This window comes from Microcaecilia unicolor, chromosome 9 (genome assembly GCF_901765095.1).
Source record: "Microcaecilia unicolor chromosome 9, aMicUni1.1, whole genome shotgun sequence".
Classification (NCBI taxonomy): Eukaryota; Metazoa; Chordata; class Amphibia; order Gymnophiona; family Siphonopidae; genus Microcaecilia; species Microcaecilia unicolor.
This window is the reverse complement of record NC_044039.1, coordinates 143,690,885-143,714,821: the sequence shown is the minus strand read 5'-3', so window position 1 is coordinate 143,714,821 and position 23,937 is coordinate 143,690,885. Positions and strand designations below refer to the sequence as shown.

The 23,937-nt window shown below is 40.5% G+C and overlaps 1 protein-coding gene across 1 annotated transcript in view; it reads left to right on the top strand.

Moving 5' to 3' along the window:
• EHD4 (EH domain containing 4) overlaps positions 1–18,551 on the top strand; it is an 81,819-nt gene extending 63,268 nt beyond the window's left edge. The window contains exons 5-6 of the mRNA XM_030214129.1: positions 765–929; positions 15,440–18,551. Coding sequence (XP_030069989.1) covers positions 765–929; positions 15,440–15,976 — 702 coding nt within the window. The 3' untranslated portion in view covers positions 15,977–18,551. The remainder of the gene's footprint in view (positions 1–764; positions 930–15,439) is intronic.
• The last annotated feature ends 5,386 nt before the right edge of the window (positions 18,552–23,937 follow it).

The window sequence follows — 23,937 nt, the reverse complement described above, 5'->3', positions numbered from 1 at the left end:
TTGCCCCTGGTGCAAAATAAGTACCTGAACATATGTAAACCACTTTGAATGTAGTTGCAAAAATCTCAGAAAGGCGATATATCAAGTCCCCTTTCCCTTCTCTTCAGGTGGCAGTGCTTGACATCTGGAAACACAGAAACAGAGAAAGATGAAGATGGATAAAGCCCATATGGCCTTTCAAGTTTGTCCACCCATGCCATCTATAAGCCTTTCTTCTCTTAGTGAACTTGTCCCAAGCTTTCTTAAATTCAGATACAGTTTTCATCTCTGCTGCCACCACCGGGGAGTCTATTCCACGAATTCACCACCCTTTCTGTGAAGAAGTATTTCCTCAGGTTACTCCTGAGTCTGATCCCTTTTACCTTCATCCTATATCCCCTCATTCCAGAGCTTCCTTTCAATTGAAAGAGCCTGTTCATTTTTATGCCAAAGAGGTATTTAAACATCTCTATCGTATCTCCTCTTGCCCCCCCTGTCTTTGAAAGTATCTTTAATTCTGTTCCCCATATGCTTTGACAAAGACCATCGATCATCTAGTAGCCACCCTCTCTGCACCATCTCCATCATGTATTCATTTATTGTTGACAGTGCTTGAAATGTGTTTTGCATTGTAGAATGTTCTACTTAGATATTTATTGATTGAAAATGTGATACTGTGTGCAAAACTGTTTTATGGGAGCACCCCTGTTGCATGATTCTTGTCAGAGAGGACAAAATATTGTGATTTTGATGTATGGTATTTACTCCAGTTGTTTTTGTTGTAGGTTCATGCTTACATCATTAGCCATCTGAAGAAAGAAATGCCTTCTATGTTTGGGAAGGAGAACAAGAAAAAGGAGCTGATTAGCAAGTTACCTGAAATCTACACCCAGCTACAGCGGGAACACCAGATCTCACCTGGAGATTTTCCGGAAATCAAGAAAATGCAGGTGCAGTTAACAACTTAAGTGTATTGAATGGCAGAAAACTCAGTGTAGATGCAGGCTGAGTTTGATGGACTTTGTGTTCAGTCCTTTATATAGTAGCAGTGTCCTGAAATGAGAAGAATACAATGGCGAGTATCTAGAACAGCAGAGAAGAGCATGTAGACATGCTGCCTACAACTGGAAGAGAATATTTATTATAAGAATACGGGTCAATATTCAAATACTCCTGCCAGCTTATTTTTTAAAATGCCAACTGTAGCATTGTGTATTATGGTGTTCCGTCTAGATGTATATGGAAAGCAGTGACCAGGGCCGTGCCTAGGGTCTCTGGTGCCCCCCTGCAGACTATCAGTTGGCGCCCCCCCCCCCCCCCCCATCTAGCATAAATACCATAAATAAGTAAATAAATATAAACTTTAACAGGGCATCTGCTTTAGAAAGCAGTTATGTGCCTAATAAGACTCATAATGACACATACCCTCTCTTTCTATAACATGGTGCCTACAGTTGAGGAGTATGGGGCCGGTCATTTTTTAACACCCCCCTCCAAAATCTAGTACTAGGCATGCAGAGAATACAAAACACTCAGGACCTATAGAGCAATTCTACTATACCATAAGCAGTAATTTCTACTGTCACACAAGCCATAAGCTGCTACTGAAGGCATAGCTAAGTCCAAATAAACACAGATGAAACCAACCAGATGGCAAGGAAAGGGGGAGCTTGTAAACTTTACAAGCATAGGACAGGCAAGGGACAACTCTAGCACCAGGTTGAAGCACAGGAGGAGGCAGGGAGAGATTGATTACCTTAAAACAGTTTGTCAGACATAAGTACATAAGTAGTGCCATACTGGGAAAGACCAAAGGTCCATCTAGCCCAGCATCCTGTCACCGACAGTGGCCAATCCAGGTCAAGGGCACCTGGCACGCTCCCCAAACGTAAAAACATTCCAGACAAGTTATACCTAAAAATGCGGAATTTTTCCAAGTCCATTTAATAGCGGTCTATGGACTTGTCCTTTAGGAATCTATCTAACCCCTTTTTAAACTCCGTCAAGCTAACCGCCCGTACCACGTTCTCCGGCAACGAATTCCAGAGTCTAATTACACGTTGGGTGAAGAAAAATTTTCTCCGATTCGTTTTAAATTTACCACACTGTAGCTTCAACTCATGCCCTCTAGTCCTAGTATTTTTGGATAGTGTGAACAGTCGCTTCACATCCACCCGATCCATTCCACTCATTATTTTATACACTTCTATCATATCTCCCCTCAGCCGTCTCTTCTCCAAGCTAAAAAGCCCTAGCCTTCTCAGCCTCTCTTCATAGGAAAGTCGTCCCATCCCCACTATCATTTTCGTCGCCCTTCGCTGTACCTTTTCCAATTCTACTATATCTTTTTTGAGATACGGAGACCAGTACTGAACACAATACTCCAGGTGCGGTCGCACCATGGAGCGATACAACGGCATTATAACATCCGCACACCTGGACTCCATACCCTTCCTAATAACACCCAACATTCTATTCGCTTTCCTAGCCGCAGCAGCACACTGAGCAGAAGGTTTCAGCGTATCATCGACGACGACACCCAGATCCCTTTCTTGATCCGTAACTCCTAACGCGGAACCTTGCAAGACGTAGCTATAATTCGGGTTCCTCTTACCCACATGCATCACTTTGTACTTGTCAACATTGAACTTCATCTGCCACTTGCACGCCCAATCTCCCAGTCTCGCAAGGTCCTCCTGTAATCGTTCACATTCCTTCTGCGACTTGACGACCCTGAATAATTTTGTGTCATCGGCGAATTTAATTACCTCACTAGTTATTCCCATCTCTAGGTCATTTATAAATACATTAAAAAGCAACGGACCCAGCACAGACCCCTGCGGGACCCCACTAACTACCCTCCTCCACTGAGAATACTGGCCACGCAATCCTACTCTCTGCTTCCTATCTTTCAACCAGTTCTTAATCCATAATAATACCCTACCTCCGATTCCATGACTCTGCAATTTCTTCAGGAGTCTTTCGTGCGGCACTTTGTCAAACGCCTTCTGAAAATCCAGATATACAATATCAACCGGCTCCCCATTGTCCACATGTTTGCTTACCCCCTCAAAAAAATGCATTAGATTGGTGAGGCAAGACTTCCCTTCACTAAATCCGTGCTGACTTTGTCTCATCAGTCCATGTTTTTGTATATGCTCTGCAATTTTATTCTTAATAATAGCCTCCACCATCTTGCCCGGCACCGACGTCAGACTCACCGGTCTATAATTTCCCGGATCTCCTCTGGAACCCTTCTTAAAAATCGGAGTAACATGGGCTACCCTCCAGTCTTCCGGTACTACACTCGATTTTAGGGACAGATTGCATATTTCTAACAGTAGCTCCGCAAGTTCATTTTTAGTTCTATTAATACTCTGGGATGAATACCATCAGGTCCGGTGATTTACTACTCTTCAGCTTGCTGAACTGACCCATTACATCCTCCAAGGTTACAGAGAATTCGTTTAGTTTCTCCGACTCCCCTGCTTCAAATATTCTTTCCGGCACCGGTGTCCCCCCCAAAACCACCTCGGTGAAGACCGAAGCAAAGAATTCATTTAATTTCTCCGCTACGGCTTTGTCCTCCCTGATCGCCCCTTTAACACCATTTTCGTCCAGCGGCCCAACCGACTCTTTGGCCGGTTTCCTGCTTTTAATGTATCTAAAAAAATTTTTACTATGTATTTTTGCTTCCAACGCTAATTTCTTCTCAAAGTCCTTTTTTGCCCTCCTTATCTCCGCTTTGCATTTGGCTTGGCATTCCTTATGATCTATCCTGTTACTTTCAGTTGGTTCTCTTCTCCACTTTCTGAAGGATTGTTTTTTGGCTCTAATGACTTCCTTTATCTTACTGTTTAGCCACGCCGGCTGACGTTTAGTCTTTTTTCCCTTTTTTCTAATACGTGGAATATATTTGTCCTGAACCTCCAGGATGGTGTTTTTAAACAGCATCCACGCCTGACGCAAGTTTTTTACTCTGCGAGCTGCTCCTTTCAGTCTTTTTTTCACCATTTTTCTCATTTTGTCGTAATCACCTTTTCTATAGTTAAACGCTAGCGTACTTGATTTCCTAGTTTCACTTCCTTCAATGCCAATATCAAAACCGATCATATTATGATCACTGTTATCAAGCGGCCCTCGTACCGTTACCCCCTGCACTAGATCATGAGCACCACTAAGGACTAAGTCTAGTATTTTTCCTTCTCTTGTCGGCTCCTGAACTAGCTGTTCCATGAAGCTGTCCTTGATTTCATCAAGAAATCTTATGTCCCTTGCGTGTACAGATGTTACATTAACCCAGTCTATATGCGGGTAATTGAAATCCCCCATTATTATTGTGTTGCCCAGTTTGTTTGCGTCCCTGATTTCCTTTAACATTTCCGCATCCGTCTGTTCGTCCTGGCCAGGCGGACGGTAGTACACTCCTATCTCGTGTGTCTCAGATCACAGAGCAGGGACACAATGTTTTATAAACAGCAAGGACCTCCACTGGGATTTTGAGGGGTAGAAGTGTCTCACGTAAATGTAAAGGGAGACAGAACAGTGGAGAACAAAAATTGACCTGAGCCCTAGGCCAGCCCTCAAGGTGTTGCACCGCAGCCAGCACTCACCTTGCCACAGCCGGGCGGTCCCCAGAGGATGATGGAGGGAATCTCGTGGGCGTGCAGCAGAGTCCTGAGCAGCGTGTTTTCCCCCAGCACTTTACTCTGCCCCACATAATTTTCCAGACTGCACGGCCTCATCTTGTCAGCTAGAGGCTTCCAATCCCATCCAGCTTCTTGGGCATGCTCTTCTGTTGATAAATTGTGGTAGACCCGGTTGCCAACCCTTGGCTATCATCCTTCTCGGTCCCACGGCCTCTGGTGGGGGGAGAGGGGCAGGCACTGTCCACCCCGGTCTTAAGCTTGGAAAAGAGAGGGAAAGCGGTGGTATCCTCTTGCTGCCCTGAAGGGCGGTGGGATTGCCCCGCTGTAAGCAGCAGTCCAGGTGCAAATTAATACGGCCGGTCGGCAGCTCCCGTAAGCAGACAGGGCAGCGCACGAGATCGGGAGTGCCAGAATCAGCTATAACCGAGCCGTGTCCGGACACCTCGCAGCTACACAGAAAGCTCCCGCTCCCTCCCTACATCAACCTGGGATTGGGAACTGTAGTCCTGTTGCTCCTCTTGTTCCCTCGGCTCCGCAGTACCATCGTTTCTGTACTCTCTCTTGGCAAAAGGTACTACTATTACTATAAACGGATACAAGTAAATCTCTTCTATTCGTCGTCATCGTCGGACCTCACTGTGTCCCGCCCTCGCGGAAATAGGAAGTTACCTCAGAGGAGTGCGGGACACAGTGAGGCCCGAAGACGACGACGAATAGAAGAGATTTACTTGTTTTACAAGCAGCCGGGCAGACGCAAGGGGCTGCCTGCAAGTTGCAACTCGGCTTCACAATTTAAACCCCCCAAGCGGTATGGCCCTGCGGTGCTTACCCCGCTTACCGTGTTGGCACGGCCCTTGCAGTGACCACTGCTGGCTCTAGGGATATAAGTGTATTTATCTACTATCTGTTTATATGGTTTGAGTCTTAACAAACCACATAGCTATGGAGATAGTGGTGTATATTGCCAATTGTTCATGGAGTTAGATTGAACACCCACACTCCATTCTTGCTCTGCTGTAGCACTGTCAGGATAGTGCCAGAGCAGTCTTCAAAAATTTTCAGTGGCACTTTCACAGATTGGGCACTTGTCAGTATAGTGGTTGCTGCTCTATGGATAAGTGCTTTTGAATATCAGGCCCATAGTGCCTACAGTAGTTGATTTATATATCACATGTGGAACAAATAAGCTCTAAAATGTAGCACATTTTAGTTTTGATTTTTTATAGGACCAGTATGAGAAATGTGTGAAGAAAGGGACACATGATGTCAAAACCTCATAGACATCACTGTCTGGACTTTTTTTTATATTAGTCAAATAACAGACATCCCAATATGAAAACAGTCATATTTTCTAAATGTTGTGCTCCATCTTGCTGCAAACTATTATAATTGTAACTTCCCTGCTGAAGAAACTACCTTGGAGCTTTTACACTTCTGAGGTCTGCTTGCAGGTTATCTGGAACCTTCTGTTTAGAAGCCAGTAACTTTTCAGAGTAGATACTAGGACGACTGCTTCCCTATAGAAAACCACACACCTTTGACTGAACACAATGACTGCAATGGCCAGGACCTGAAAGAATTATAAGAGGGGCAAAGGAAACTTTCTTGCTTTAATATAAAGCAGAAGGTTTTATTGATTTTATTTTTTTTAGGATATTTATATAGACCTGCCTCTTATACTCTTTCAAACATCGAGCAGGAATGGAATTTATACTCTTGGGGGACTTCGGCACAAATTCTGCTTCCTAGTCATGTGCAGCAGATGAGTCCAGAACTTGTGGGTTTGTGTCCATCTACCAGTAAGTGGTGATAGAGTACAGAATTGCCCCGTTCCTTAATGCAACTGTGTGCCACTCAGACAATTCAGTATTAGATAACAGGTGGAAAACACTCAACAGAAACATGAGGTTAGCAAAAATAAAAACTATGCGTTAATGATATAGAGAAATTTGAAGATAGCTGGACTCATCTGGGTGACTAAAGGAAAGAAAATTAGCAGGTAAGGTATAAATTGCTCCATTGCACAGTTGCACAGAATTCTTCCAGGACTAAATTTACCTATACAGACTTTTTCACAAGGACAGTAGAGAAAATATTCAAGATGTGTAGAGGGACAAGAGTTCGTAAACCTAGAATGATAGATTTTTAGTGGTTGGATTTCATATTCTAGATTTAGATTGTGTTTTAGGTCACGTGCAGCCAAGTTTGCATGTTGGGGATTTAAATAGTTTTATTACAAACGGAGCTGAGGTGGAAAGTCCTGTTCAAGTCTATCAAACTGGTGGTCTGAATCAACTATAGACTGGAGGTCTTTTATATCACTGATGAATGTTGGCTTCCATATTGATGTCTGGCTGATAGTATGCACTAAGAATTCATGATTGGTCAATATAAGGCAATAGAAAATATCAATGCTAAATGTTAGTCATAATGGAGCCATTAATGCCATTTGCATGGTGTAGGTCGATAACAGTGAATGTGAAACAGGACCCTTCGTCGACGAATATGAGTTAGATGCAGTGTAATTGTAAGCTAAGTGCTGTTTGCTATATTGTAGAATTTGATGAATGTAAGGTTTTTTTTTGGTTTTTTTTTTTTAGACCAATGATTATAAGTCAGTTCTTTGATATTCCTGCATTGTGGTGCTAAGCTATGAAAGTTCTGAGGTCTTTCTCCTCATTTTTTGCCATGTTACAAAATGATAAATACTTGGTGTGTCTGTCATTTGTACTTCACTTCTTTGGTCTGTTGATCACAGGAAGATAATTATTCAACATGTTTTAGGTCTGAAATAGAGAAATACTCCTGCTGGTAAGGAGAAGCAGCCTAGTGATTAGAGCAGTTGTCTGAGATCCAGGGAAGTCAGGGTTCAAATCCTTTCTGCCACTAATGCTCTTGTGACATAGGGCAAGTTAAATCTCCCATTGCCTCAATTACCCACTTAGATGTAAGTTCTTGTGGTCAAGGTAGTGCATAATGAACTTTAAAAACTCATCACCAAACTCCATCACCCCCAATTTGTTTTTATATTATAGCTGTTTATGGTTTTTATGGAAATAAATACCATCCCACAATCGCTGTGACTCATCTTGCTGTTTCCTTGTATATTTGAGTGTGTTTGATGTCTTAGTTTTCCTTGTCATCAAACAGATGAATCCATTACGAGTGGGTTGTGTCCATCAACCAGCAGGGGGAGTTGGCACTGAAAAACCATAGTGCCTCATGGCCAGCTAGCTCCATCTGCCTCTTCAGTATTCTCTATCTCCCCAGCAGGGTGGACGCTGCTTATTCGGCTCCTGTGCTGTTGCCAGTTGTAGCAGGGGTGTTGTGGCTGGTGGTGCCCACTTTAAAGGCACATAGGTTCGCCCTTTCCCTGCATTACCCGGCCCCCGATGTAGATGTAGACACATAGGCTAGCTCTGTCCCTGTCTTTGCCCACGCTGTGGATGCAGGCACATAGGTTCGCCTTTTCACTGCCTTTCCCACGCTACTGATCCTCCGGAGTGGAAAAAAATTTGCCTCTTGCGCTGTTGCCTCTAACTTTGCTCACGGTGTTAAAAAAAAAAAAAAGTCGCGTTGTGCTGGTAGCGCTGCGATCCCAGAAAAGAGGTTTTCTTCTGATTGTGCAGCGGATCGGAGCTCTGTGGACTCGGTCCGGGGAGGTAAGAGCATTTTGTAGCTCCTCCGGGGAGGGCCCGCGTTCGGGACGATTTTGGGGGGATTCCTCTTTTTGAATTTCCTGCCGTTTTCGGCGATGGCTGTGGAGGTTGTTAAGCGCTGTTCCCGTTGTGGCAAGCGCAGTTCAGCAGCAGGGTTCTGTAAATTGTGCTCTTCTGATGTCAGAGGCGGCCCGAGCATGGTGCGCGAGATTTCTTCCCGCTCCATGGAGCTGGCAGCGGGCGCCATTTTGGAACAGCATGGCGTGACCCCTGCTGAGGCGGAGGGGTTTGAGCCTGGAGGGGAGCCTTGTATGGAGGCTAATATGAGAGCCATTACCCCCCGGACTGGAACCGGGAGACCAGGGTGAGCCATTCTCCCCTAAGTTTGTTTTGCTGCTGCATAAAGCTTTTATGTTAAAAAGAGCTCTCCCGCAGGGGTCTCAGTCGGCCCGGCTGCATGTGTCCCCTCCAGTGGAGCCCGGCCTTGAATTGCCGTCAGGTGCGTTTTCCCCTGACAGATGGCCGCAGGACAAGCGTAGAAGGATTTACTGTCTGCGGTTTTGTTTCAGGTGGTTAGTTTTTTCGGGTTTCGTTGTTCTGAATGTTCGTTCGTTTAATTAAATAATAAAAACAAATAAATTTGGAAGTGGTGGAAGTATGTTGGGCATTTGGTGTGACAATGTCAGGAGAGGTTTCTGTTGTTTCCATTCCACTGCTTTGGTATCGTTCATACTGAGGTTTACTTAGCTGCACAAGTCCACATATAGCAAACCTCGGAGGTTCTCTCTATCTCCATCTGCTGGTAGAGGGACACAACCCACAAGTCTCTGGATTGATCTGTTGAGACTAATGGAAAGAAAATTATCAGGTAAGAATTAATTTTTCCTTACCTACCTACTCTATTGAACTTTATTTTTATTTTGACTAATGCCACATTTAAAAACCTCAATACTGTGACACAGATTGCACCAGCAGAGGGCAGCAGTTTTATATTATTGGTTCTAGTACCTGAACATTCACTAAGAAGGGAAGATGTACTGTGACAAAATATAGCTGCAAGATGAACCTTTCCTTCTTGGACACTAGAACTTGAAATGGCTTTAAATCGCACAGTAGAAAGCCACTGAATTTTATCAATCATTTTAAGAAAGCTCAATTTGCCTTCTACAAAAGTTTTTTGTAGTGATCCATGCAGTAAGGAGTAGTAGTATCCTGTAGATGAATATCCTTAGCTTCAGTCTAGGTCTAATTTCTGCTGTTTTTTTCCCTCGTATTTTCTAAAAACGCTTACGCGCCTATGTGTATTTATAAAATAAGCTTGAAATAGGTACCTTCTTAGCCTTCACACCTAGGTGACTTATTGTAAAATTACCCTTACATTGTCGGTTGCTTTGACATGCACACAATTCAGAGCTGCCAGAATATTATCACATACTGCTAGACTTGATCAAGTCATTGCACCATAAAATTCTCAGTCTGACTAATAAGGTTTTCTACTCTGGGCCCCTACCTGTCTCTATTTATAGGATTTGGTCCACTACATAACTGTTTATTTTTAACCCAGTCCTCTGTATAGGCAAGAAGAATATGTATAGATGTCTATATTATTTTGTATTACATATTGGCATATTCTGAGAATTTGCCAAGTTTTAATGTAGCATAGTAGTTTTAGTTATGACTTGCAGCAATAGAATGCTGCCATTTATTTAAAATTCCTTGTATACCACTAGTGCAGAGTATGATCAGCAAAAGTAGTATTCCCTAGAACTCTAATCTGATATTAAAAAAAAAAATCTCAAAATAGGTACTTTATTGTCCATATCTGTACATAGCCTGAAAACTTTCTAAAAATATTTTGAATGAACTGGTGGATGACTTATTATTATTATTATACTGTGCCTTTGTCATTTTTCCTTCAGTAGTGTTGTTCCACCTCGGTCATGTTCCTCGCATGGTTCCTACTTTGTACAGTACAAATTGTTTCATTACTTCATGCAAACAAAATTGGTGGACAGGAAACAGAGTAAAGATTAGTGCATGGTTTCCTTGTTTTGATGTGCCTTTCAGTCTATTCGAGATGGAGCTGGCTGAAGTTGATTTGAATTTGTGTTGTCTTGGTAAAGATTTTCCTGTTTCCATCTATTTCCACAGTTTGGGTAAGCTTTACTTAGCAGGAGCTTTGCAAATTAGGAAGGCTATCTGTGCCAGCAGGTACTGAGCTGCAGGCAGGGAACTTGGAGCAACTTTGTTTCAGCCAGTCCAGTTAAAAATAATCTGTCCTCAAATGTCAACTTGCTTGCTGTAGTGTGATGCAGGCACTGCTAACGGCACAAAATGGAAACTAAGCTGGTCAGCATTTTCGTGTGAGGCCTTTGGAAATGCAGATGATTAGATAAGAGGACTGTGTCGTGCAGCTCAAACTTTTAATAGTACCATAAAACCAGAAATTGTTTTGTGATTGTAGGTGGGGCAGGTTAATGGGAGTACAAAAAAATGACTTTCTGAGGGTTTCCTGGAAATAAGTAAAGTGGTGTGGTAACCATGTTAGTCCACTTTTAAAGTTAATAAATAGAAATAAAACAAAACACAGAAAAGAAAATAAGTTGATACCTTTTTTTATTGGACTAACAATACATTTTTTGATTAGCTTTCGAAGGTATCCCTTCTTCAGATCAGAAATAAGCAAATGTTGACAAACATCTGAATTTATAAGTGAAACACAAAAGCATTTCATTGACAGTCTCACAGGAAAAATGTATTAGTCCAATAAAAAAGGCATCTTATTTTCTATAATTTGTTTTATTTCTATTTATTACCTGGAAATAAATGAAAGCTGAGTGACTTCAGGTGCATTGAAAGCATAGTAATGTGTGCGCTTGATGCAAAGAGCTCCTAGCTCTCAGAGAATGAGTCCGTTCTCTTGAGACTAGAGTAGCAGACTTGGAGTTGCTGAGGGAGACAGAGAGGTACGTAGAGGAGGCCTAGGACCACCTCCAGTCTGGCAGCCCCAGTGCTGCCTCTGAGAAGGAAGGTCTCCTAAAAGGAGAGCAGGTGAAGTTGGAGGTAATTCTGTAGCCAGGACCTGCCCACCAGGGGATACAATATCGTATCAAGGGTGTGTCTCCAGCAGCTTCTGCCCAGGAGGGAAGGGTTAGGATAGCTGTTGTAGTTGGTGATTCAATTATTAGGCATGTAGATAACTGGATGGCTGGTGGACGTGTGGATCGCCTGTTCATATGCCTGCCTGGTGCAAAGATGGCGGACCTTGCACGTCACCTAGATAGACTTTTAGATAGTGTTGGGGAGGAGCTGACTGTCTTGGTACAGGTTGGTACCAATGACATAGGAAAATGTGGGAGGGAGGTTCTGGAAGCCAAATTTAGAAAACTAAAATCCAGATCCTCCAGGGTAACATTTTCAGAAATGTTCCACGTGCAGGACCCAAGAGACAGGCAGAGCTCTGAAATCTCAATGCATGATCAGGACGATGGTGCAGGGATGAGATTTAGATTTGTTAGGAACTGGGCAAAATTCGGGGGGGGGGGGGGGGGGGGGGGGGGGGAGCCTGTTCGAAAGGATGGGCTCCACCTTAACCAAAACGGAACCAGGCTGCTGGCATTAACATTTAAAAAGGACATAGAGTAGCTTTTCAACTAAAATGGAGAGGGGAGCCAACAGTCACCCAGGAGCGCATGGTTCGGTGTAGAGTATCCTTGACGGATACTATTAAAACAGGATTAAATGGCTATTTTTCTCAGTGGAGTGGAGGAGGGTGAATGGTGGTGTGCCACAGGGATCTGTACTGGGACCGGTGCTATTTAACATATTTATAAATGATCTGGAAATCAGAACGACGAGTGAGGTGATTAAATTTTCAGATGACAGAAACTATTCAAAGTTGTCAAACACATGCATTGTGAAGAATTGCAGGAGGACCTTAGGAAACTGGAAGACTGAACATCCGAATGACAGATGAAATTTAATGTAAAGAAATGCAAAGTGATGCACGTTGGGAAGAATAATATGAATCAGTTATCTAATGCTAGGGTCCACTTTAGGAGTTAGCACTCAAGAAAAAGACCTAGGTGTCATTGTAGATAATATGCTGAAATCTTCTGCCCAGTGTGCGGCAGCAGCCTATAAAGCATTTTTAGCATAGCAAAAACATGAAATGCCATAAGGGATTTTTGAGGAGCTGGGGGGAAGGGAAAGAAGCAGGCAAAGCATGATCGTTCAGATCTAAATATGTTTTCTAGGGGCTAGAGTCCTAAATCAAGAGGGATCTCTCTTTGTCCTATCGCATGAACATCTGGGACCAGCTATACCAGCCCTCTCCCTTCAAAGCCCCTATGAAACTTTATAGGCATAACAGTTTGCTAAGCAGTCTGGAAAAGGCTAAAGAGATTGTTCAAACTGCTCCCTTTCTCTCCCTTCTCACACTTTGCCGGGAGAAAGAAAAGAGGAGGCTTTGTCCAGAACCTGGAAAATATGATAAAATTTGTAATTAAAAGCATAAGCAGGGTGGGAATACTGAAGATAGATTCTTAAAATACATTGCTCTCAAGCTGTTAAGGACTTTTACTGGCTAGCAAAGCAAATTAGAAACGAATAGTTCATTTTCAGCCATGCCTGGATTTGACAGCTGATGCAGCAGGTAAATAAAATCGTGCATCAGCATAAAATTCTGCTTTCATTTGCATACAAATACAAAATGCACAGTGTTTTTAATTTCTATCATCACTCATTCTTGTATTCATTTTGTCTATTCTAAGGTTTTTCTCATTTATTTGTTCTGAGCTTAGTTAGAAAGACCTGAATGACTGTGTGCTTGTGAAACTGTATGGACACTGTACAAGGTTCTCAACATAACTTTGCCAGTGTATCTCTTCCTGACCTGCATTGTCCCTGCTATTTTAGTACTGGTATGCAGTGGTACTCTGTTTGCTGTGCTTTGGGGATGTGGACATATGTCTGTTAAGGACTTTGGCATCAGACTGAGATTCACATACCTTTATTGGCATGACAATTCTACATGTGCTGGCAAAGTCATACATTTATTGGTACAGAAAAAAAGGCAGGAGATAACTTAACTTTGTAAATTATGAACAGAGAGGTCAATAACACACGCTTCCTAGCTTCTTGTCTTGGTCTTCGTTGTCCCTAGCCAGGTCACATGACATATAACATATTTCGCTGTATGAAATATTAGTACACTTAACATGCATGCCAGTAAAACCAGCACCACTAAACTAGCTGTTGAACTATAAAGTTCACTTGTGGAAGTAAACAGGTGATCGTAGTTTTAAAGGAGAATCCTCTTGCCTAAGTTCAAGGCATCTTATTGGCAATCTAGGTGACACTGTTAAGTAAGCCTTTTTGAAGAGCTTATATTGGTGCATCCAATTTGTATCAGAACAGTGAGTGATGCCAGTGGGTCCATATCTCCCACTAGCGGAGCAGGACTGGGGTGCTGGAGTACATAGTTAATGCTCTTGAGAGCAGTAGGCAGCCTCTTTTCGCAGTAGCTAACACCCAGCCTGCTGCTCATGGTGTCTTCACCCAGTTAGACAACAGGTTATCTTGAATTTCAAGCATTGCATTTCCATTTTGCTATGTCTGATATGAAATGATTTTATTTTGCAAAATCAATTAAATCTTTTTTTAAAAAATGTGATACTGAATGAGAGAGAAATGTGGTGAGACTGCAACACAGAGCATGACTGTTTCAGGAGCAGACATGAAACAGAGCTGTCATAGTCTGTTACTGTCAGTCCCTAAAGGAATCCTTCCGAGTTCTATAGTTTCATTTTGCAGTAATAAAATGCCCTTCCCCCTTACTTTAAATAATTGAACTAAGTAGATGTGATGCTTAAATCCTTATGTTGGAAGCATACAGTTTTCATTATTACAAAGTGATATAAATCACTAAAGACTCACTTTTTAAAGTTTCTGAAAGTTTTGTTAGCAACCCCTTTCATAAAACTAAGTTAAGTTGCTACGTTACTGTCTGTCACCACAGCTCTGTGCATTCACCATACTGGTACTGTTAAAGCAGGGTTATAGCAGAAGAATGACCTTGGGTATGAAAGTTTAAAACAGGGAAATAGTAATAATAAAAGGTGAAATATTCAATAACTCACACCCAAAGTGTAAAAATATATTTAACAAAAAAGAAAAAAAAACCCAAATTAAGACTTGGGTGTTTCTTGCCTGTATTGCTTCCTCATTAGTCTAAGCCAGTGGTTCCAAAACCTGGTCCTGGAGGCACCCCCAGCCAGTCAGGTTTTCAGGATATCCACAATGAATATTCATGAAAGGGATTTGCATGCAGTGGAAATCTTTTATATGAACATTCATTGTAGATATCCTGAAACCTTGATTGGCTGGGGGTGCCTCCAGGACCATGCTTGGGAATCACTGGTCTAAGCCAATACTTAGAAGAGCTGGTGTTGCCAATCTAGTGTGGTCTAGTGTACAGTGTTATGACAGAACATTGAGGTGTGTTAACTGGCTCTTATTTTCATAAAGAACAGCAGTTTCTTCTCTTACAGTACACTGTATTGGCAAAATTCAACTTTTACTTACCTGTACCAAATTATATTTCTCATCACTTGAATGCATTCATTACTTATAGCATTGACTCTTAGGAATGGATGATTTAAACTTCCCCTTCCCCCCTCCCTCCGGCCTTTAACATCTATATTTATCTGGTGCCCTTCTACCCCATGTTTAAAAGAGCTTCTAAGATCTGGCTCTTCCAACTTGCCTTTGATAATACCTCAGGCATAGATCTCAGGCCTTCAGAACTACCCTTCCCATCTCTTCACCTCTCTTCTTACCCTCCAACTCTTGCTGCTCCTCCTCTCTCTGCCCTCTTTCCTCTCCTTTATCTCCTCTCTGCCTTCTCAAGATTCCTTTTTTTAAATCTCACTTTATTATTGTACACTGCTGCACTATTGTGCTAATGGTGGTATATCACATTTTTGTAATAAAGATTCAGAATGTCACCTGTGCTGTTGAATGTGCTGTATGGAAAAAAACTACTTGCAATATGTTTGACATTTTCTGCATCTTTTCAGTCTTGTTCTCATGAGTGGTTTAAATTCAGTAGGATGCAGTTGAGTTTAATTAACTCTGTTGTTTTGTCCACAGGAACGGCTGGAGATCTGTGACTTCTCTAAATTTCACAACCTGAAACCTAAACTAATTGAGGCAGTGGATAATATGCTGGCCAATAATATTGCTTCTTTATTGACCCTGATTCGCCAGGAAGAAAGCAGCATGCCTACTCAGATGGTTCATGGAGGAGCATTTGAAGGCACCATGGAGGGACCCTTTGGTCAAGGCTATGGGGAAGGATATGGGGAAGGTGCAGAAGATGAAGAATGGGTGGTTGCGAAGGACAAACCTGCCTACGATGAGCTGTTCTACACATTATCACCGATCAATGGCAAGATCTCTGGTGCCAATGCCAAGAAGGAGATGGTTACCTCCAAATTACCTAACAGCGTACTTGGAAAGATCTGGAAGCTCTCAGACTATGATATGGATGGCATGCTAGATGAGGAAGAATTTGCCTTAGCAAAGCACCTCATAAAGATCAAGCTGGAGGGATATGAACTGCCTAATGAGTTACCCCCTCACCTAATTCCACCATCTCACAGGAAAGTTTTTCACAATGCAGAGTGAAAAGGGAATTGGGTGGAGGGGACTACAGAAACAGGTAGAGGTGGAGGCATTTTATAAAAGGGGATACTTTGAAAATATTTGAGGTTTTTAATGAATCCTAAAATAACCAGGTCTTGAAGTTATAGGAGGCATTTCTTTGTTCACATGGATACTATGTCACACCTGTCTCGAAGCAGCTTCTCCACCTCTAGCAGTTTTGTTAGTACCTGTTACAAGGTTGATTGCTTTCTCTCAGTATTTGCAAATAAGTCTTGAACTAGAAACAGTTTTCAGGAGAGTCAGTTTCTCACAAGTGCCTTTCTATAGCTACTTCATGCCTCAGTATGTCTTGCTTACCATGTCTTGCTGTCTATTGCAGTAAAAAAGGTACTGTAATGCAGATGGTGCTTAATTGGCATGCATTAACTTACAAAACAGAGTTTATTTACTGTAAGAACGAAAATGTCTATTTCAAAATTGATAGCAGCATTGGTCAGTGTCCTTAAATAGTTTTTGTGCATTAGCATTTGCCTTTAGCATTTCGAGACTTGGTGGCAGAAACCAACGTGGTGTTCAGGGATGCACAGGACTTCATATCAGCAACCAAGGTTTGGGGATGAGGTAGGAGGGAGTGTGATAGTAAATTAATGGGATCACTTCTACAAACAGCAGTTACTCAAGTCCGATCTGCTTTATTTAAATCAGTGAGATGGTAAAATAGCTCAGTTTTAAGTACTTTCTGCCATTTTGACAGCAAAAATTGCTAACTTTTTGTATAAACTTAATCTATTTTGTAATATGAAATCAATGTTATCTGCTTTTAAAGAGAACTTGATATAGAAATCATATGTAATACTCCCCAAATCAGTTCTTAAGTAGGATCATCAAAATTCAGGAGAGCATTAAGAAAGATTATTATACTTTCACTGTCTTCAAAAACTCATGTTCTGGTCCAAAGCATCTTGCTTGTATTCTGGTTGTGAGACAATATCCTGAAGCAGATCCATATCGAAACATGATACTATGTTGGGACTTTTGTGGATAAAACAGATATGTTTGGATGCTTACTGAGAAGTTATTTATGCACTGATGAGGGTACATGAACTTTTAAAGACAGTGAAAGTATACTTGTCTTTAATGCTGTCTTGAATTTTGATGGTCCTACTTAAGAATTGATTTGGGGATTATTGTATGTGATTTCTGTAATATTGAAATGTCATTTTGAATACAGCTCTGTGTTGCTGTTAACATTCTGTAATCTAATCTTTGTGACTTGCACAGTTGAAAGTCCTCTGGAGCACCTGTCCTATATACCTTTGGGAAAATATTCTGTCTTTTTTTTAATTAAAAAATTGTATTTATTGTGAAAACTAATATGTGAAATGTGTATGGTAGTGAATAACCAGAAATCCTATTAAGCGCATTACCATATATTTTCCAGTGCCATCAAAAATCCCATATTGAAAGCCATATAGAAAGCAAGATATTAAATTTCTTTAGTTGACAACTCATTCAATTAAATCCAAATGGCTAAGCTAAAGAAGAGATTTTAGGTTTCCTTGGTACTCTGATTATAAAGCCTTCAGCTTGGAAATAAGGCTGAATTTTACCCATATAGCAGTCCTAGGACCTATGTTTAAAGAGAATTTTAAAAATATATATTTTTAGTTCCAACTTGTGAACATAAAAAAAATTGTGGAACATTTTAAGATGGTAAAAGGTTTTAGCTTGATTGGCCAGGATAATTGATTGGAAGGAAGTTCAAAGGTTAGTTTTTGTCATATCTATGAGAAGAGATTTAGGGCCCAATGCACAAAACTTACCACTCTGTTAGTTGCTTTAGACTGGTGATAGCTAGTCTAAAGCAAATGCTATTTAGCCAGTAATGCACAAAGGGGTTTTCCGTGGCTCTAACAAGTGCTGTTTGTAGCTACCAAGAACCCTATGCAAATGCATTGCAAGGAGCTCATTAGTATTAAAACAAACATTCCAAGTAACGCACAGACAGTTCCGTGCACGGAGCACCTACGTTTAACATGCAGAATTTTATGGCAGGTCTGGACCTGTCATGGGCAGCAGTCTGCTTGCACTGTATAGTAGTGCAAGCAGGCTGCCCCTCATAAGGTAGGCGTTCAAGTGCACAAAAGCCCCTGGTGGTCCAATAGACCCTGATCTCCCCACATCCCCTTCTGAACCTCCCCCCCCCCCCAAGCCTCACGACCCCCTGCAAAAAGATTCTTGGTGGTCATGGACCCTGACCCCCCCCCCCCCCTCAGCCTCCCAATTCCCTGCAAAAAAATACTTGGTGGTCCAGGGGACCCCTTCCCCCACCCCCATTTGTTGTGTTTCAAATTGTACTGAATGGGATATTATCTATGCAACTGAAAGCTATTGTTTTATTTAAAAGGGAGTAGTTTCTACAGGGCCATACTCTAAACATAAAGAACAGATCACCTGTGTAGAATTAATGTACTGACCTGGACTTCATCAGAAGTTGGGAGAAGATATATTTTTTTTAAAGGGGAAATCTCCTCTGAGTTGTGAATGAAGGCTCTCTAGATCATAATACTAGCTCAGATTGAACATAAGGAACATGAAAAAACTAATGTAAAAACTTCATTGTTTTACCAGTCCATTTTATGATGGGGAAAACAGTTTTTTTTTGCTTATTTTCAAAGTATCATTTTGGAAATAGATTGGTGGATGATAAAGACCAAGATTGCAGTAGCCACTTCTATAGCGCTGCAAGGCATACGCAGCGCTGTACACCATACACAAAAGACAGTCTCTGCTCAAAGAACTTACAAACTAAGTAAGACAGGTAAACAGACAAAACAATTAAGAGGTAAGGGAAATAAAGAGGTGGGGGGTACAGGGCAAGCAAGTAGTGGTTAGGAGTCAAAAGCAGTGTCAAAGAGGTGGGCTTTTAAGACTAGACTTTTTAAGGTCATTTTAATAGTCCACAGTATGTATTTACAAATACATTTTATTTATTTATTTATTTTATAACTTTTCCATCTGATAACATGCTATTTCAAAATCTCACATCACACTTGTATTTTTTCCTAATGCATTATTCATTTTCAAGATCTATATTAAATGGTGTATACATTAAAAAAAAAAAAAAACTCTTGCAGTTTTGTTGCAACAGATATTTTAATGAGATTGGACTGGAGTAGTCTAATAGGTTAGAGCAGTGTGCTGGGAACCAGAAAAGCCAATCCCTGTGCTGTTCTTTGTGATCTTGGGCAAGTTACTAGTACAGCATGAACTGGGTTCGATTCCTCTGGGCAAGTCACTTAAGGTCAATTGCCCCAGGTACAAAATAAGTACCTGTATATAATATGTAAATCGCTTTGTAAGCACCTCAGGTAGAGCCCTTCTGGGATAGGGAAGTGTATCTGAAGGAACTCACTCTGAGCTACTACTGAAAAAGGTGTGATCAAAATCCCTTCCCTTCCCTTTAATTTGCATATGTGACAGACACATCTCCTTTATTGATTATACTCTGTTTTTTTTTTACCATCTATGTGACAAAGACAGCAGAGAATCATCATTTAGCTTCTTAACTGTTGTATAAGCATGTGCTTTACCAATTTTTAAAATTTGTTTTGGTGGCATGGGTAATTAAGTGCTTGGTCAGCTTCAATGACCTTTTTAGAATTATCTATAAGCTTAGAACCAGCATGAGTTTCATAATTTTGCAGTGTGGTGGAATTAGCCACTTGAGCATATTAAATTTGCCATCTTAGTTATTTGTTTCCCTTGGAGTGAATTTCAGTTGTACTGGTGTTGCATATGTATGAAACCCAAGACCAGAGTCACAGCAGTGGGTGCCTTGTATGCCACTTGGAAAGAGCATGTCTAACATCCAGTACATCATTGTCTTCATCTGGCTAAGCAAGGATTTTTCTCTTACCCAAGATGTCACCTTCCCAACACATCAATCAGATACTATTGATGTAATAATATGCACCAACACTCTTGCCCTACATCTGCTATAACAATCCCCTCTGGTCTATCTTTGGTCTGATCCATTACCTTCTTAGTTTTACTCTCGATACTCCTCGGCTTATATCTTTAAAGCCATTTGGAATCTCGGTAATTTCACAGAAGCTAAATTTAATGTTTTTCTCTTATGGCTGATACATTCTGCAAGCTCTTATTGCACAAAACAAGCTTTTTTATGGAATACAGAACCTTCAGCTGTTTTCAATAAATTGATTCCTGCTACTCCTATTTCAGTTCCTGCTTCTAGGAAATTCAAAGATCCCTGGTATACACCAAATATCCTTTTAAAACAACAATTACGCCGTAAAGCACTAGCTTCATCTTACAAATTGACCACTTAACAAGCAAGGAAAAATTTATTATTCAACTGAAAATATCAATGCTTTTCGATCTGCTAAAATATACCAAATCCTAAAAAACAACTCACCACTCTACCAACGAATTCTCAAACTCTGGCATTCCCTCAGCTTCAGAATTAGCCACTTACTTTTCCGATAACGCCAATGCACTTCGTTCCTCTCTTCCTTCTTGCCCACTTCCCCCTCTCTTCCTCCCTTTCCACTGCTCAAGATACCGCTTTTTGCAGTTCCTAGACATCTTTCAATCTCCCATCTCTTTCTGACATAACTTCCCTAGATTCAGTCAATCTAACTGCTTCATCTCTGGACCCATTCACTTCACATTATATCAAGAAATTCATAAACATCCTCTTGCCATTACATTCCATGATCTGCAATAGCTTAAATAATGGTTGTCTTCCACCAACTTGGAAAACTGCTTGCATTTTCCCTAAACAAAAAGATAAGAAATTAAGTTCTTCCTTAACTCACAAATTACTGGCCAATATCTTGACTACCATTCACTTCCAAAATTGCTGAACACCAAGTTCAACAACTCAGTTTTTTGGACAAAACCAATGCTCTCCAGTCCCATCAGATTGGCAATAGACATACACATAGTACCAAAACAGCTAACCTTGACCTAACCATGACCATCTTTCATCACTTAGATCAAAATAAGATTACCATCCTTTAACTAATCTGTCAGCAGCTTGTGACCTGGTTGATCATAAAATTCTCTTAAATCGTCTTTCTGATCTAGGCATATCAGATACAGTTTACCTTTGGTTCCAGGATTGGTTACACAATAGATCTTATTACACTTATTGCCAAAATTCTTCATCTGACCGTTTTCAACTTGATTGTGGAGTCCCTCAGGGCTGTCTTGGCCCTTACCCTTTTCAACATCACATGACACCACTTCACCATTATTCAACCTCTTCATCTATCTGCTTTCATATATGCAGATGACATTCAGATTATTTCTACCTTGGATAACTTAGACCAGATGACTTTGATCATAATTCAAAATTACTTATAGCTGATTATGTTTCAATTTTGCAGAACATAACCAGTGTTGAAAAAAACATGTGTACTACTATTGTCTCGAATTGCTTCTACTCCTATTCCTTCAATCATTGTAGGTTATTCGGTTTCATTTCAGTCTTCCCTTAAAATTCTTGGAGTCACCTTTGACTCATCTTTTTCTTATCATTCACACATCCCCAATGTGGTACAACATTGCTTCTATAAGCTTAAGTTAATTTCTTTCATTTGCCATCTTTTTACACAACAGACTCTTGAAGTATTCATCCATTCCCTATTATCTCAAATCTAGATTACTGTAATAGTCTTTCTCATGGAATTAAACACATAGAACTAAAACAACTTCAATTGGTACAAAATACGGCATTAAAGCTAATAATTGGACACACAAAATTTGATCACAGTACTCCTGTCCTTCAAAAAGAGCACTGGCTTCCAATAGTCCACTGTATCGCTTTCAAAACTCACTTTAGTTCATACAAGGCCTCTTTTACTAAACCATGCTAGAGATTCCCAGCGTGGTGGTAATGCTAACAAAGCCCATTCACTTTGAATGAGCTTCATTGGCATTGCTAGCACAGGAATTGCTAGGGTGGTTTGGTAAAAGAAGCTCAAAATTCTCAGTTCAGGTACACCACTATACCTCTCACTAAATCTAGGTATTTAAAGTTGCAGTTACTAATCGGATCTGGCTTTGAGAGCTCTGCATACTACAGTACTATAGCACTTCAGTCTATTTTTCTCAAAAAAAAACTAATAAAAAGTACCCCTTGATATGCTTTTTATATATATATATGTAGATCCCCTATGGGTGAGGTTTACAGCAGATAGTTAAGGGTTGTGATCACGGTGAAAAGGCCCCACACTCACCAATCGGGGAAATACAGAGAAAAGTAGGGAAATCTTATATTCTGTATTTTGTATAGGGTGCAACTCAGTATTTTTATAAATGTATTTCCCTTAATGTTAATTCAAATTTTTCAAAGTGATGACAATGTTGCACCTTAATAGTGAAATTAAAATAATTTATTATGCAAGACGTTTTTTTAAGATTCAATAAACAAGTGTAATAGATTCAATAAACAGCTGTATCAATGTACATTAATGACGTGACAATTCTTTTCTTTATACCCTTAGAAATTATAAATGTCAGCATACAATCAATACATTTTACATATCAGTTTTCCTCAACTAAACCAATCAGATAAATATCAGTTTTTAAACTTAACTAGTGTATACTGCAATAGAATGTACTATTTAATATATGTCCTTTATTAAGAGTTGATTCTTTATTTTAGTGATGCCCAAAAGGATACTTTAATTGCAGTTTTCCTCTTCTTCCTTCTTTTCTCTCTTTTAAACGTTGGGTACCATTTAATTCTCAGTTGTGATGATCCCTGGCCAGGGAGCAAGAACCAGGAACTGAAGAATACCTACTACACTAAGCTAATAAAAAAAATCAACAACAAAAACCCTAAACCCTAACTAAAGTACCTAACATCTGCCACATTCACCTAAATATTTTCCCTAGCTAGCTATCCCAATTAAATAAACAAATAATTATTTTTCCCTATTCTATACCCTCCCACAAAATGTTGGAATTTTTAATCCCCTAATGTACAAATATTCTTTAATTCTGTGTTTGGTGTCACAACTTCCACAACCACCAGTATTCTTCAAGAACCTCCTTGCTACACAGAAGGAAAAGAAACCTTCAGATGGTTTCACAGACCCATTCAATAATGAAACTCAGATTTAAAGTTTTACATCTGAGCTGCCATAGACAATCTCTCCAAAGAATGTACTTTTAAAGTTCAGAGTAGCTCTTTACAGAACTGGCCTCAGAGCCGCACTGCTTTGCTTACTTTTAAAACTTTCTATCAGGGACAGCTTATTTTCCAGCACTTCCAAACTTTACTCCCTTAGGAAACAGATGATGCTGAAATGATTTACCATCCCAAAACTAGTCAAACAGACATCAAACATCTCCTACCAGCCCTTAAATACGCGTCGGGCTTTCAAAATTAAATGCCAGACATCCAAACCACTCTTTCTAAGCACAACCAAAGTATTTTAAACTTACAATTCAGTTTATATTTCAATTTCCAGTGACAACCAGTTGCTGCTCACTGTCACAGGTCTGCTTAGCACTACAATCACCACCCAACTGCCAGCATGAGCTGTTTTTTTTTTTCTCTTGAGAGTTCCACCAGCACAAGCCCAACATTCCAAATTCCCCCAGGGCACAATTACAGCATTTTAAAACAAAATAAACATTTTTCAAACATATACAAACAGGCAACATGTCTAATTGATGTAAACTTTGGTACCTTTCACCCCTGAAGCCTGAAAACCCTCTTTATTTCCTGTGCAGCGCTTACACCAACGCGGGCCGTTCCAAAAAATAATAAAACGTCGGGAGAGTGCACTGGTAAGCCCCTTTTAAAAGGGACACAAATCATTTTATTTTTTAATACCCCATTTACATATATATATATATATATATATATATATATATATATATATATATATTCTTTCTCTCTCTCTCTGTGCTTTCAAGTAGATCAACATGACAACTCCCACACT